This window comes from Gopherus flavomarginatus, chromosome 5 (genome assembly GCF_025201925.1).
Source record: "Gopherus flavomarginatus isolate rGopFla2 chromosome 5, rGopFla2.mat.asm, whole genome shotgun sequence".
Lineage (NCBI taxonomy): Eukaryota > Metazoa > Chordata > Testudines > Testudinidae > Gopherus > Gopherus flavomarginatus.
This window is the reverse complement of record NC_066621.1, coordinates 32408276-32421624: the sequence shown is the minus strand read 5'-3', so window position 1 is coordinate 32421624 and position 13349 is coordinate 32408276. Positions and strand designations below refer to the sequence as shown.

The window sequence follows — 13349 nt, the reverse complement described above, 5'->3', positions numbered from 1 at the left end:
GCTGGTCTACACTACGGGGGGAAATCGATCTTAGATACACAAATTCAGCTACGTGAATAACGTAACTGAAGCCGAATATCTAAGATCGGATTACTCACCCATCCTCACCGCGCGAGATCAATGTCCGCGGCTAGCCCTGTCAAATCAGCAACTCCGTTGGGGTTGGTGTTGTTCCGGAATCGATATAAGCGCTCTCGGGGATCGATATATGGCGTCTAGATGAGACGCCATATATCGATTCCCGAGCAATCGATTTTAACCCGCCGATACGGTGGGTAGTCTAGATGTAGCCTTACATTCCATCACAGGGACCTATTGAGGCTGTTGTGGAAAACGACCACAGGATTAATATTTGAATCAGCTCAGCCTGAGGCTCTTTTCTTGGTTACAAGCACGCAGGGGGCGACAGCTATTGGAATACTGTTCCCGAGCTAAAAATCACACAAGCCTTTTACAGCTTAAAACCACAAACAATGACACATACGTTGCACGTTAATTTCCTTATTTGGAATATATTGCAAAATATGATGCAGGTCAAAAGCAAGCTGAACAATCAGTTTTCCATATTTGGCCTTTCCTGTTATTTTTATTACACCTGGTGATATGGGAGCAAGACTCTCCATGTCTCAAGAAATGTCACTACCAACCTAGGCCATTTTCACATGCTGGGGTGCAATCCAGATCAGCGAGGAGTTGTGTCATCTGTAATCCTGGGTGAGATTCAGTGTTCTGCTGCTGGAGCTCCCCTGTCTGGATACTCCCAGCCAGCGTTCAAGGACGCACTGAGTGTCTGTATGAAAAGTAACCCTGGACTGGCAGCTCTGACTCCAGCCTCCTGCTTGTTACACCCCAAGCACATTATGGTTTGGGTAGAGAAGGCTCAGGGTTTGAGAGAAGGCTGGGGGTAGGAAGCTTCTCTTCATTATGCTGGACCTAACCCCAGTTTTCCTTGAGTAAAGAGGAGATATTTGACATTGTGTGATGCTGCTCCTGTGCTCTGTTCCCAAAGTGTTCTGCAGCAGAGGAGGGTCTCTGGTAGTATGTATGTTACTGGCCTATTGGGGTGATGCTGAGACAGGACAGGGTACAGATGACATTGTGGGGGTGGCATGAACCTTCACTCTTCATTTCCCCTTCCAAGAACAGAAGGGATAGGAATCCTTACCCAGCAAGACCATCGTCTCATAGTTCTCCTGCATGACATCTCTGTAGAGGGCTCTCTGAGTGGGGTCCAGCAGAGTCCCCTCTTCCCTGGAGAAATACACAGACACCTCCTCGAAGGTCACCGGCCCCTGAAAGAGCAGGAGTCCAATACTCTGTACCTGCTGACCCACTCACAACCCCACTATTCACGGAACAGCAGCACCAGGGAAATGGAAGCTCCGGGAGGCACATGTTAACAGAGTCCCACCCCACCTTGCTTACAGCAGCCAGGAGGCATCAGAGGGTAGAAAGAGAGAACCTTTGTGTCTCCCATCTGACAGACAGAAGCAGGGTCTTCACATTTATCACATAGCTACTAGCCAGAGCTTAATATAGGAGATGGGGCTGTCTCTGGACCCTGATAGTGGCTCCCTGATAGGAATCCAAGCACTCTCCAAATAAAATATATGGAAGAAAGGGGAAGTCAATCAGAAAGAATAGAAGTTAGAAGGTCAGAATTGTAGTGCCCATTAACAAAGGTTTAGAGAAAATAGAGCCTATCAAACTAACGGGATATCCTTATTGGATGAGATCAAAAGTTTGGTTGCAGCTAATAGTATTGATGTAATATACCTAAACTTCCGTAAGGGACATGACTTGATCAGCACAATATTTTTACTAAAAAAAACTAGAATGATACAAAATAAACACGGCATACATTAAATAGATTAAAAACTCTGATAGTAAATGGGGAACCATGATCGAGTGGATTTCTTTCTACCAGGTTCCTGCAGGGATCGGTTCTTGGCCCTGTGCTATTTAACATTCTTATCCATGACTTAGAAGAGAGTACAAAATCATCACTGATAAAGTTTACAGTTGCCACAAAGACTTGGGTTGGTGGTAATTAATGAAATGTCAGTAGATTCAGGCTCCATCACTGAGAGTCTGGGAAGTTGTTCCAGCCCTAGCTGGAGGGTTATTTCCTGTTCCACAAAGAGGGGAAGTTCCATTCCCAACTCCTGTGCCTTGAAATTAGGACCTATCTGACACTACACCCCCATATTCATCATAGTGGTATGATTATAATATGATTAGGACATAATTATGATCTATTTTGTAGAAGATGCATCATGTGTGGTGTCACTGGAAAAGTTCTGATTTGCTGAATATGATTATCCTATTTGTGTGCACATATCATGTTCGTATCTGAAGTTATGGATATTGACTCTGTATCTGTATTTCAAATGTGCTTACTCTGGGTAACAGCCACAAGGAGCCTTTCAGGTACAACAATGAAGAAGCCAGACAGTGCTGATGGTTCAATAAAGACAATGGACTGTGGAAGAGCTTAGCCTTCCTGTGAATGTTTCAGCCAGCCTATGAGTCATGGCTACTATGACTCAGCAGGGCCTGTGAGCAGATCACATGACACTAAACTCCATTTTAGTACCTGTATTTTTCCACAAACTAGACTAGGAACTGAGTTTGGAACAAAAGGTTCCCACCATATGGAAAAGCTACATAAGGTGGGGTGTGACATCATCTCTTGGCCTCATTCTCCACACAAGAGAACTTCTGGAAACACCTGAGAAACAAAAACGGATGTGGGGGAAGTGCTGCTCCCAGGATCAAGAGATTTCTAGCTTGTGTATGGAAACTTGGGGGACTGCTTGTACCATCAGTCAGGGTGAGAAATTGCTAATTCAAATTCTATCCATCTAGTATGTTAGGCTTAGTCTGAGTTTTGGTTATTTGCTAAATAATCTGCTTTGATCTGTTTGTTATCACTTATAATCACTTCATCTATCTTTCTGCAGTTAATAAACTTGTTTGATGCTTTATCTTAACCAGCGTATTTTGAGTGAAGTGTCTGGGGAAAATCTCAGCTTGTTGTGCACATCTGTCCCATATCGAGGGGAAGGGGAACTACATTAATGAGCTTGCATTATAGAGATCCCTGTGCACTATAAGATGGTATCATTCTGGATTTATACTACAGCAAGTGTGCAAGGTTGGGGAGTGGGAAATTGGCTCTTGTCTTCTATCTGTCCTTGAGTGGCTTAGGTAACGCACTCAGGTAGCTTAGTTGGCTGCATGGCGCCACCTGCTGTTGTGTTGGGTGATAACAGGCCCTGGAGAGGGTGGCGAAATCTCCAGCAAAGCAGTGTGAGAAGGGCCAGCCCAGCGTGAGGGTTAGAGGACACAGCAGTTCCCGGAAGCTCCACAAACTGCCTCCTGGGGGTGACAACCCATCATGCCCTACACTACACAAGTCTCAGCAGGTTTGTCACATGCTGTCCCCTCCCTTTCTCCACCCGAGATATTTCCTGCTTCCCACCACCTCTAGCAATTCCCACCCTCTTATGCATTTACTGCTCCTCAACCTCCAAGCAGAGCCCGCCACCCTGATAATCTCTTACCTGAGCCAGCTCCATTGCAGCCATTTCCTTGTCCCTGGGAGGACGAGATGATCTGCAGCGAAACATGGATGTTATTCTCTGGCCTGCCGGGGTGAAAAGGGCAAGGTGTGAGAATTCAGACTAGGCTTTTGTCCATTCTCCAAGCCGATTCCCCCCAGCTTTTCCCCTGCTAATGCACATTCTAGGTTCTAGCACACTGTGAAGCACAGAGTGACCTTATTCCAGTACAGGCCTAGCCCCCTCCCACCAGGTTGTAACTCTCTGACACATGGGGAAACCCTCCCAGTAACAGTCTCTCTCTTACACGTATCAAGTTTGCGGACAACACCAAGCTGGGAGGGGTTGTAAGTGCTTTGGAGGATTGGATTAAAATTCAAAATGATCTGGACAAACGGGAGAAATGATCTGAAGTAAATAGGATCAAATTCAGTAGAGACAAGTGCAAAGTACTCCACGTTGGAAGGAACAATCGGAGGCCAGAGAAGAGCAGAAACAAAGGAGTCACTTTGGGGGATTCTCCCTGTCATTGTCCCCAAGGCAGCTGTCTCAGGTTTACAAAGGTGTTTCATGTTCCAGCCTTTATACAGTCTCTCCTGGGAGTGCCCCTTTCATGGACTGGGCCTAGTTTTAGTTTTTGGTAGTTAACAATCTTGGTTTATTGTTCATCTAACCAGTATGTGTGGATTGAAGTGTGTTGGAAACTCTGTTTGGGATAACAAGCTGGTGCATGTCATTTTCCGCTGATGAAATGACAGACTTCATATGAGCTTGGGTCGTTCAGTAGCATGCTGGACAGTGCAAGATGCACATTTCTGGGGGAAAGTTGGGCACTTGAGAATTTGCTGGTTTTCTCCTGAGGTGTAATTCATGAGTGGCTGTCTAGCAGCACTCAATACTGTGTAGCTGGGAGTGAGTTACATGTTGGAGACTGTGTGTTAATTGGCCAAGAGGGGCTGTTCTCACGGGAAAACAGTGGAAAAGGCACCCCATGCTGGAGGACTGAGGGGACAGCTATTTAACAGTCCAGATTGTACTCTGGATAACATCACAGACACTCATTATGACAGAGCCTCTTAGAACACAGAGAAAGTAAATCCATGTCCCAGAAATCGAAGACTCCAGACAGAGGGCAAGTGTCCCTGGCACTGCTTCTTGCTGACAGAGAGGTTCAGAGACAGTGCGAGAATCCTGGGGAAGCTGGGAACAGGAAGCATGGGCTGGCGGGGTTCGGTGGAGAAAGGGAACAGGAAGGGCAGGGATATTACTGAATCCAGGATCTCAGCAGTACTAGATGACAGGATAGCACATAGTGCAGCCCATTGGAAAACACAATCCCAACTATACATACAAAATGATGGGGTCTAAATTAGTTGTTTCCACTCAAGAGATGGATCTTGGAGTCACTGTGGATAGTTCTCTGAAAACATCCACTCAATGTGCAGCAGCAGTGAAAAAAAGTGAACAATGTAGGAAATAATTAAGAAAGTGATAGATATGACAGAATATCTCATAGATCATATTTGTAAAAACAGCAAATAAATCCATGATACACCCACATCTTGAATACTGCATGCACATGTCACCCCATCTCAAAAATAGATATATTGGAATTGGAAAAGGTTCAGAAAAGGGCAACAAAAATGATTAGGGGTATGGGACAGTTACGCCAGACCTAACCCCCAGTTTCACTTGAGCAAACAGGAGATATTTGACACTGTGCAATACGGCTCCTGTGCTCTGTTCCCAAAGTGTTCTGCAGCAGAGGAGGGTCTCTGGTATTATGTGTGTCACTGGCCTATTGGGGTGATGCTGAAACAGGACAGGGTACAGATGGCATTGTGGGGGTGGCGTGAACCTTCACTCTTCATTTCCCCTTCCAAGAACAGAAGGGACAGGAACCCTTACCCAGCGAGGTCACAGTCTCACAGTTCTCCTGCATGACATCCCAGTAGAGGGCTCTCTGAGTGGGGTCCAGCAGAGCCCACTCTTCCCTGGTGAAATACGTAGCCATCTCCTTGAAGGTCACCAGCCCCTGAAAGAGTAAGAGTCCGACACTAAGGACTTGCTGCTCCACTCACAGCCCCACTATTTGTGGCAGAGAAGAGCGAATCAAATGGAAGCTCTGGGTGGATCATAGTCAGGAGAGTCCCACCTCGACTTGGCTCAGAATATCCAGCAAATGCCAGGGTGAGGGGATGAAGAGAGAGCCCCTTATCTCTCCCAGCATATCCATCACCCCCCTACTAGCCACTGACTGATACAGGAGATGGAGCCCCTAGCAGGGTCCAGGGAGAGCTCGCTGGTAGGATGCCCAACACCCTCCTCATTGTGAGGAGCGGGATATGAAGGGAGAGGCAGCTCCAATAAGCCTGACTCATGGGTGTCCCCTTTATATCGCACAGCAGCTGATGGTTAATGAGGTCAGGCTCCAGCACTAGGAGTCTGGTCAGTTTGACTAGCTCCATGTAGGTGGGTTATTTTCTCTCTTCACAAATTAGGGCATTTCCACCTCCAAACCTCCTGGGTCTGTTCCTAGAATCTAGGCCACTTAGTAAATAACTCCCAGCAGGTCTGCCACACCCTGGCCTCCTCCTTTCTCCACGCTGTGAATTTCCTGCCCCGCACCAACCTCCAAACCAGACTCTGCAAACCTTCCCACTTCTGGTGTATTTGCTCTCCCTTTCCTCCAGCAGGAACCCACCAGCAACCCCCCGATAATCTCTACCTGGACTGACTCCACTGCAGCCATTTCTCTTCCCTGTCCCACGCCAGGCTGGGATGAGCTGGAGCAAAACATTCTGCAGCCTGTCTGGGGGAGAAGGGCAGTTGTGGGCGTTTCAGAACCGGTTTTAGTTAATTTCACATCACAATTCCCCCAGGCCCTTTCCCTGCAGACAGACACCCTAGATTCTGTCATGCTGGGAAATGCTCAATCTGTTTATTACAATTTAGACCTGGCCCCTCCTGCCAGGCTAAGTCCACAGACACATTTTTAACCTCCCTTCTTTCTCCCCTCACCCCTTCTCTGAACACAAGGCTAGAAAAGAGCAGAACCAAAGAAGTCACTGTGGGGGATTCACTCAGACACTGACCCCACGGCAGCCACACCCCAGCAGGGGGAATATGGAGACAGGAACTGGCTTTTGCTCTGTCTGATCCTTGTTTTGTTCACTGGAAAGTGGTTCTGCCCCAGGATGCAGCAATACATGTGTCTGGGTGGACTAGAGAGCTGGAAATCTCTCCCCCACATTCATTTCTCCCACTGCCCCTTTCAGTCTCTCCTTCCCCTGTCCTCTCTCCCTGCCCCTCTGGCTGGGACAGTCCCATTCCTGGGGCTTTGCTCTCCCATGGCTGGATTTCCTCCTGGCAACCGCTAATGGGAGGAGAAATGAGGTGGTGTTGTTTGTGCAGAGTCACTTTCTTGCCAGACCCTAGGACATTCCCTGAGGTCTTTCAGTTACCTGGAGACTCTGGCTCAGAATTTAGTAGTAACAGGGCCCAGGACTGCCCTAGGGGGCTAGGACCAGCTGCAGAAAGTCATCCCCTGGGCCGGGCAGACAAGAAGCTTTAATTAAGGTCACTTCCCAGCACAGAGCCCCACTGGGGGAGCAGCAGCTGCCAAGCCTGGTCTCCCAGATCACAATGGAGGCTGCAGCATCTGACCCAGGAAACTGAACCCCAATATCCTGAGCAGAGAGGGACAGAGTGAATGAGCAGCTTCCCTCCTTTAGCTCTCTGGGGAGAGCAGCTAATGGGAGCCCCTCCTCACAGGGAGAATGGCTGATCTCATTTGACCCACTGTCCATCTGGAATCACTCCTTGTCTTTCCATACAGTGAGTCTGGATTAACAACGGTCTCAATGACACCGGATTTCAGAAAGAATGAGTTCAGAACGCTGTGGAAAAGACCATCGTGTGGCAGTGCTGACTCCCTTCCCACCTCCCTCACCCCCGCAGATCTAGGACAAGGACTGGGGGCAAAAAAATTCCAAACGGAACGGAAAGTTCCTGCAGTTTTCAAAAGAGGAGAAAAGTAAATTCTGTGATTTCACACTAACAGTGTTTGCTAAGTGGACAGAAAGTTATCACAGTGACAGGGCACGTGACTGGGGAATGGACTTGGTGACCTGGTGACTAGGAGCCAGGACTCTGGTACAAGTTGACCAGAGAGAAGGATCATGGTTAGCAGCAGCCCCCAGACACCCCCTAGTACCCAGAGCCCAGACCCCCCAGCCAGGGGCCCCAGACACCCCCCAGCCAGGATCCCATCAGATATTCCCTGGGACGCAGCCCCCAGAGTCCCTGGCCAGGGACCCCAGATACCCCTCAAAGCCCCACCGGCCAGAGAACCCCCACCACACCATGACTGCCAGGTTGGGAATCCCAAAGGGTTCCCCCCACCAAGAGCCCCCAGCAGCCAGGGACCCCCTCAAGGGACCCACCCCCCCACTGGGAACTCAGTCCCTCACTGCCTGCCTAGGAACTTCCCCACCCTCCAGAACGATCTACCCTGACATTTGCCTGGGACCCCCTTCTCTGCCCAGTGTGACCCCCTGATGCTTTACAGTGCGACCCATCACTCTGCTTCCCTGGTATGCCCTCACCTAGTGCCAGGGATCCCCTCCCCCAGCTCTGTGCACTGGGCATGGCAACAAAACCAGGAACCAGCGGGGGAAGCACAGACAGAGCCCCTGGCACAGAACCAGGCTCCCTCTAACCCTCTGTCCCGCCTCCCCAAGAGACACCCATCCCCACTGTTCTGCAGCCACCAGGGCCCCAGCGATACCCACCTCCAGGACCCATAGCCTCAGGGATAGGCACATCAGAACCACCACCCCCGAAAACCCCAAACCTCCACAACCCACCAACCTGACTAGGGTACCCCTTGCCCAGCCACCCAGAGGCCTCCCCCTACCACAATGCCCCTTCAGCTGCAATCTCCCCACACAGACACCTTCCCTGCCCCTGCAAGTGTTACCTCACAGAGTGTGAGAAGTGGCTAGAAAGTTAACACCACCTCCTGCTGGCCAGTCACACAGGCAGAGGGAGCCTGGGGAGTGCTTCTTTAACAGGAGAATGGAAGACCTGGAGGGCAAGAAAGATCCACGGGCTGTCACTAGCAAATAATGGCCACCATGGATCCACCCCAGAGGCGGCTGCATCTTAGCACATTGGGAAACAACCCATCATATTCAATTAGAAATAAAACAACTAGAGAGAAGAGGGGCAAATATTTGGGGTATTTTATATCAATCTTTGAGACACGCAGAGAGAACCCTGTCACAAATGACATTTGATAACATGAGAGAAAACCACCAAGATCGGAGGGGATTTGATGTTGCTATTAAATAACTAGTGGAAAAGGGGGACTGTTGGACTGGATTTTATATGACTGTCCAATGCATAAACAGAATGTGATGGTCCCACTCGGCCACGGGGCAACCATTCACGTGAGCAGCTCAGAGCCCTTTGAGGAGCTGATTTAAGTTCGGGGGGGAGCTGGAAGGCTCCCTGGACAATGGAAGGGGGCCGCAGGGGAATTGGGAAATGGGGTCTGGGCAGTCTCCATGGGGGATGTGCTCCTCCCTTCCCTTCCCTGCCCTGGCAGAGAACGGGAACCTCATCCCATCCCATTCCAGTGGGAGCCATGTTCTGGGGAATGACCCAGGGCAACAATATCCCACGCAAACAAGGACAAATCGCTGCAGATAAAATGGGTGGGAAAATCCACCCCCCGTCGGAGAGATTTGAAATTGACATTTGAGAAGTATGGAGAGAAAAGGGAAAATCAGAGGCAATTGGAGAGCTGATGATTGCGGGGGGGAGGAGAATCTCCCTGGATTTTATAGCCACGTGTGATAATGAGAGAGAAAAGGGGAAATCTTGAGAGAATGTGTGTGTGGGAGGAAGTGGCAAAAACAGGGACAGGATCCAGTTAACTCACCTCCCTCCCTCCCCGGGAATGTCCTGGCTGCACAGAGACAGATCTACCTCCCCCCACCCCAGTGACCTCCCCCCCCTGCAACTCCGGCTTCTCCTCCCCCCCGACACCTCCGCCCTCACACCAAAGGGGGGGGGCTCTGCCAGCGCCTCCCCCTGAGCTCAACTCCTGCTCCTCCCCCCAGCCCGGATTGTGCCCTTTAGCCCCCCACGAACCCTGCCTCCAGCTGCCTGCCCCCCCCGCCCATCAATTTCCTGCTCTGCGCCCGCCCCCCCACGCTCCCTGTTACTCCCCCGCCCCGCTCCAGCCCCGCCCCCAGCGCCTGGCGGAACATTACGGCTGGTCCGGGCAGGGGGAAGGGCAGCGGCTTCAGCGGCTGTTACTGGGCATGCGCAGTGCCCTGGAGTAGCACATTGTTATAGGGAGTGATTTAATACACCGCCCCCCCCGCCTGGCCCGCTGTCCGCCCCTCCCCCCCACACGATGGCCGGGCCCCGGCCCCCCCATCCCAGCGCGGCGGGCGGGCGGATCCTCCTGCAGCTCCACTGGGGCCGAGGCGCCTTCAAGGCTTCTCCCAGGCTCCCTGGGGCAGAGTCACTTTCCTGCCCCCCAGCGCCTCTCATTCCCCGGGGGCTCCGGGTCACAATGTCTCACCGCCCTTCCCCCGAATGCAGCTCCGGCTTCTCCCCTCCCGCCCCCGCCAGCCACACCAAGGGGAACCCCCGGGCCCCAGTCTCTGTCCCCACCTGGATCCCAGCGGGGCCGGGGGCAGATCCTAGCTGCAGCTGAGAACAGCTGCTCCACTCCGACTCGGGCAGCTCCAGCGCTGCTGGCAGCACGTGGAGAACCAGGAAGCAGCTGTTCAGCCCGGGCTCCGCCTCACAATGTGCCAGAACCCCGCCCCCAGGAGCTGCCCCGCCCCTGAGCTGAGCCAGAGCCTCGCCCCCAGGAGCTGCCCTGCCCATGGGCTGTGCCAGAGCCCCGTCCCCAGGAGCTGCTCCGCCCCTGCTCTGTGCCGGAGCCCCGCCCCGAGGAGCTGCCGCGCCCCCGAGCTGAGTCAGAGCCCCGCCCCCAGGAGCTGCCCGCACCTGGGATGTGTCAGAGCCCCTCCCCCTGGAATTTCCCCATGTTGGGTCTCTGAGCTTTGTTCTCCTGCCGCCTTCATCCCAGCACCCCCTGCTCCCTTCCTGTGTCTGCAAACACCCACACTCCCCCTGGGCCGGCTGCAGTGCTTGCTGAGGCTGACTCCAGTGGCTGAAGTTGCCTCCATCTCTGCTTCACCTGGAGGGGGAGAGACAAAGAGAGGAGATGGTCCCAGGGTGTGAAACCAGAATCAGGGGGCAAGGAAAGAAGGACTGTTTGGAAAGGTGGGTTTTTTGTGGGGGGGGGGGTGAACCAGAGGGATTCAGAAGAAGTTGGGCAGCAGAGGCTCAGGGAAATTGAGGGGAACCTCCTGGGTGTCTCAGTGTTGGCCAGGGTTTGTACAGCACCTTGCATAATATGGGGTCTGATCTCAGTCATGGTCTGTGCAGCACCTGGGAGCCCTGATGTCTGTTTCCTGATCATAGGCTCTGGGAATGGAGAGAGGGAAACCTCAGCACCTGAAGGTTAATGCAGCCCTGTGTGCAACCCCTGCTAGTGTGATCCGACAGCAAATGTGAAAAATTGGGATGGGGGTGGGGTTAATAGGCACCTATATAAGAAAAAGACCCAAAAATAGGGACATCTAGTCATGCTAGTCCCTGTTGTTCTCATAAGGGGTCGGCTTAGAGAGGTTTGGCTACACTTGCAGCTGTCCAGCGCTGGGAGTTAAAGCTGTCTTCCTACAGCTGTTTAGGGAAAGCGCTGCAGTGTGGACACACTGACAGCTACCAGCACTCTGTCATGGCCACATTTGCAGCGCTGTTGGGAGTGGTGCATTATGGGCAGCTATCCCAGCATTCAAGTGGCTGCAATGTGCTTTTCAAAAGAGGAGGGTGGGGTGGAGTGTGACACGGAGCGTGGGGGAGACAGAGCGAGTGGATTTTTGGAGCTGACACTGTGTCAGCTCCCTGCCTGGCAAGTTCAAGCCTCCTCCCCCACCCCTCTCTCATTCACTAAATGCAAATAGCCGCCTTTGTTTTTTTCCTCACAGACCAGATAAACCGCTGATCCAAAACAGACCCCCCCCCCGTGCCCACCCGGCTGCTCCTCTCCTCATGCAAACACCAGCTGTGGGTGTTCCAAAGGGATCCCCCTGCCTCTGCTCATTCACTGCAAACAGTAACTGTGTTTGGTTTTTAGATAAGCAGCTCCGGGAGCCTTGAGCTCACAACAAAACAAACAGAGGCATCACACCAAAACAAAGAGCGTTATCTCTACTTAAAGCATTATGGGAAGATTCCGGAGGTCAGTGACAGGGTAGTAAGATTAATCACTGTTTACACTGGCACCCCAGCGCTGCATCACCAGCTCTGTTCTCTTTATTCCTTTCGTCGAGGTGGAGCACATGCAGCACTGTAGCCAGGGAGATACAGCTCTGTATGTGCCTTGTCAGTGTGGACGGGGAGTAAGTTACAGCGCTGTAAAGCCACCACCTGCACTGTAACTCTCCAGTGTAGCCAAGGCCTGAGTTGTAGTAATAATAGCAGCCAAGAATCCGGTGGCACCTTATAGACTAACAGACGTATTGGAGCATGAGCTGTCGTGGGTGAATACCCACTTCGTCAGATGCAACAATAGTCCCATATGGGCTAGTGGTCAGGATTCCTGGTTTTCACCCAGGTGGCCTGGGTTCAACTTCTGGTGTGGGAAGAGTGCAGAGCTTTTGCCCAGAGTGGAGGCAGGAAATGAAAGGAACAGGAAGGGATCCTGCCAGCAGTGGAGTTAGACAGTGTAGGGAAGGGACCCCAGAAGTGGGGGTGGGGCAGTGGTTTGAGGGGAGATGAGGGAAGGATCCCAGCAGTGCGGGAAGTTGACAACCTGGAGAGCACAGGCCTGGAATGGGGACCTGGAAGAGTGAATGTGTCCTTCTAAACCCATCAACTGCAGACTAGGCAGGCTTGGAAGAATTGTGTATTTGTTGGTAAATGTCAATTTCTGTGTAAACACACAACCCAATGGCAAAATATTTCCATCAATAATCATCAAAATTGACAGATGGGCAAAGTAAGAAACATGCTGCTTGAGAACTTATCATGTTGTAGGAGCAGCAGTAATCTGTATGCTCTGTATAACCTGTATGCTCAAAAGGTCTGTTAAACTCCCCCAGCTTGTGTCCTTTCCCTCTTTGAATGCCTGCGAAGTGGCTTTCCCACTCTCCTTTGTACCTCCAGGGAATGCCCTTCACCCGGCCCATCTGGCCAGTGGTTCGCTGTGTTACATTCTATTGCACCTCAGGTAGACTGATCTTCATCGCACCGTCCATCGCTGCGCTGTGGGACACTTACCTTAAAGGATCCTGACATCTCCCCTGCCAGGCCTGTCCTGGGAGCGTGAGTATGAGTGTGACACCCTCCCCTATCCCTTCTTTTGAGCTTAGCTATCAAGCTAATAAATGTGCTGCTTTCTGCCAAACTCTGGGGGGAGGAGCATTATTAGTCCTCTCTAAGCTTACTAACTGACCCAATTTCGGGTAACACAAGCAACATTGTTTGATCTGTTATTGTACGAAAGGGGGAGATGGTTGTCTATAAAGGAGGGTGAAGACTAAATGCCTCTGATGAGAATGGGATTTGAACCCATGCAAGCAGAGCATAATGTGGTAACAGTCCATCACCTTAACCACTCGGTCACCTCATCAGAGCCGTCAAAAAACGGACAGGAGGAGAAATCTAAGGCCGGCAGAGATAGGGACACTAAGG

The 13349-nt window shown here is 51.4% G+C and overlaps 1 protein-coding gene and 1 long non-coding RNA gene across 2 annotated transcripts in view; both read right to left on the bottom strand.

Moving 5' to 3' along the window:
* LOC127052644 (zinc finger protein 558-like) overlaps positions 1–8576 on the bottom strand; it is a 213326-nt gene extending 204750 nt beyond the window's left edge. The window contains exons 1-2 of the mRNA XM_050956529.1: positions 8545–8576; positions 6292–6375 (exon numbers count right to left, since the gene is read on the bottom strand). Of these exons, the coding sequence (XP_050812486.1) occupies positions 6292–6363 (72 nt within the window). The 5' untranslated portion in view covers positions 6364–6375; positions 8545–8576. The remainder of the gene's footprint in view (positions 1–6291; positions 6376–8544) is intronic.
* LOC127052687 (uncharacterized) lies at positions 243–5491 on the bottom strand. The gene is made up of 3 exons (XR_007774867.1): positions 5472–5491; positions 3567–3649; positions 243–321 (listed from the first exon to the last, which is right to left on the bottom strand). It is a non-coding gene; the product is annotated as an uncharacterized LOC127052687 (long non-coding RNA).
* Positions 8577–13349: the final 4773 nt, after the last annotated feature.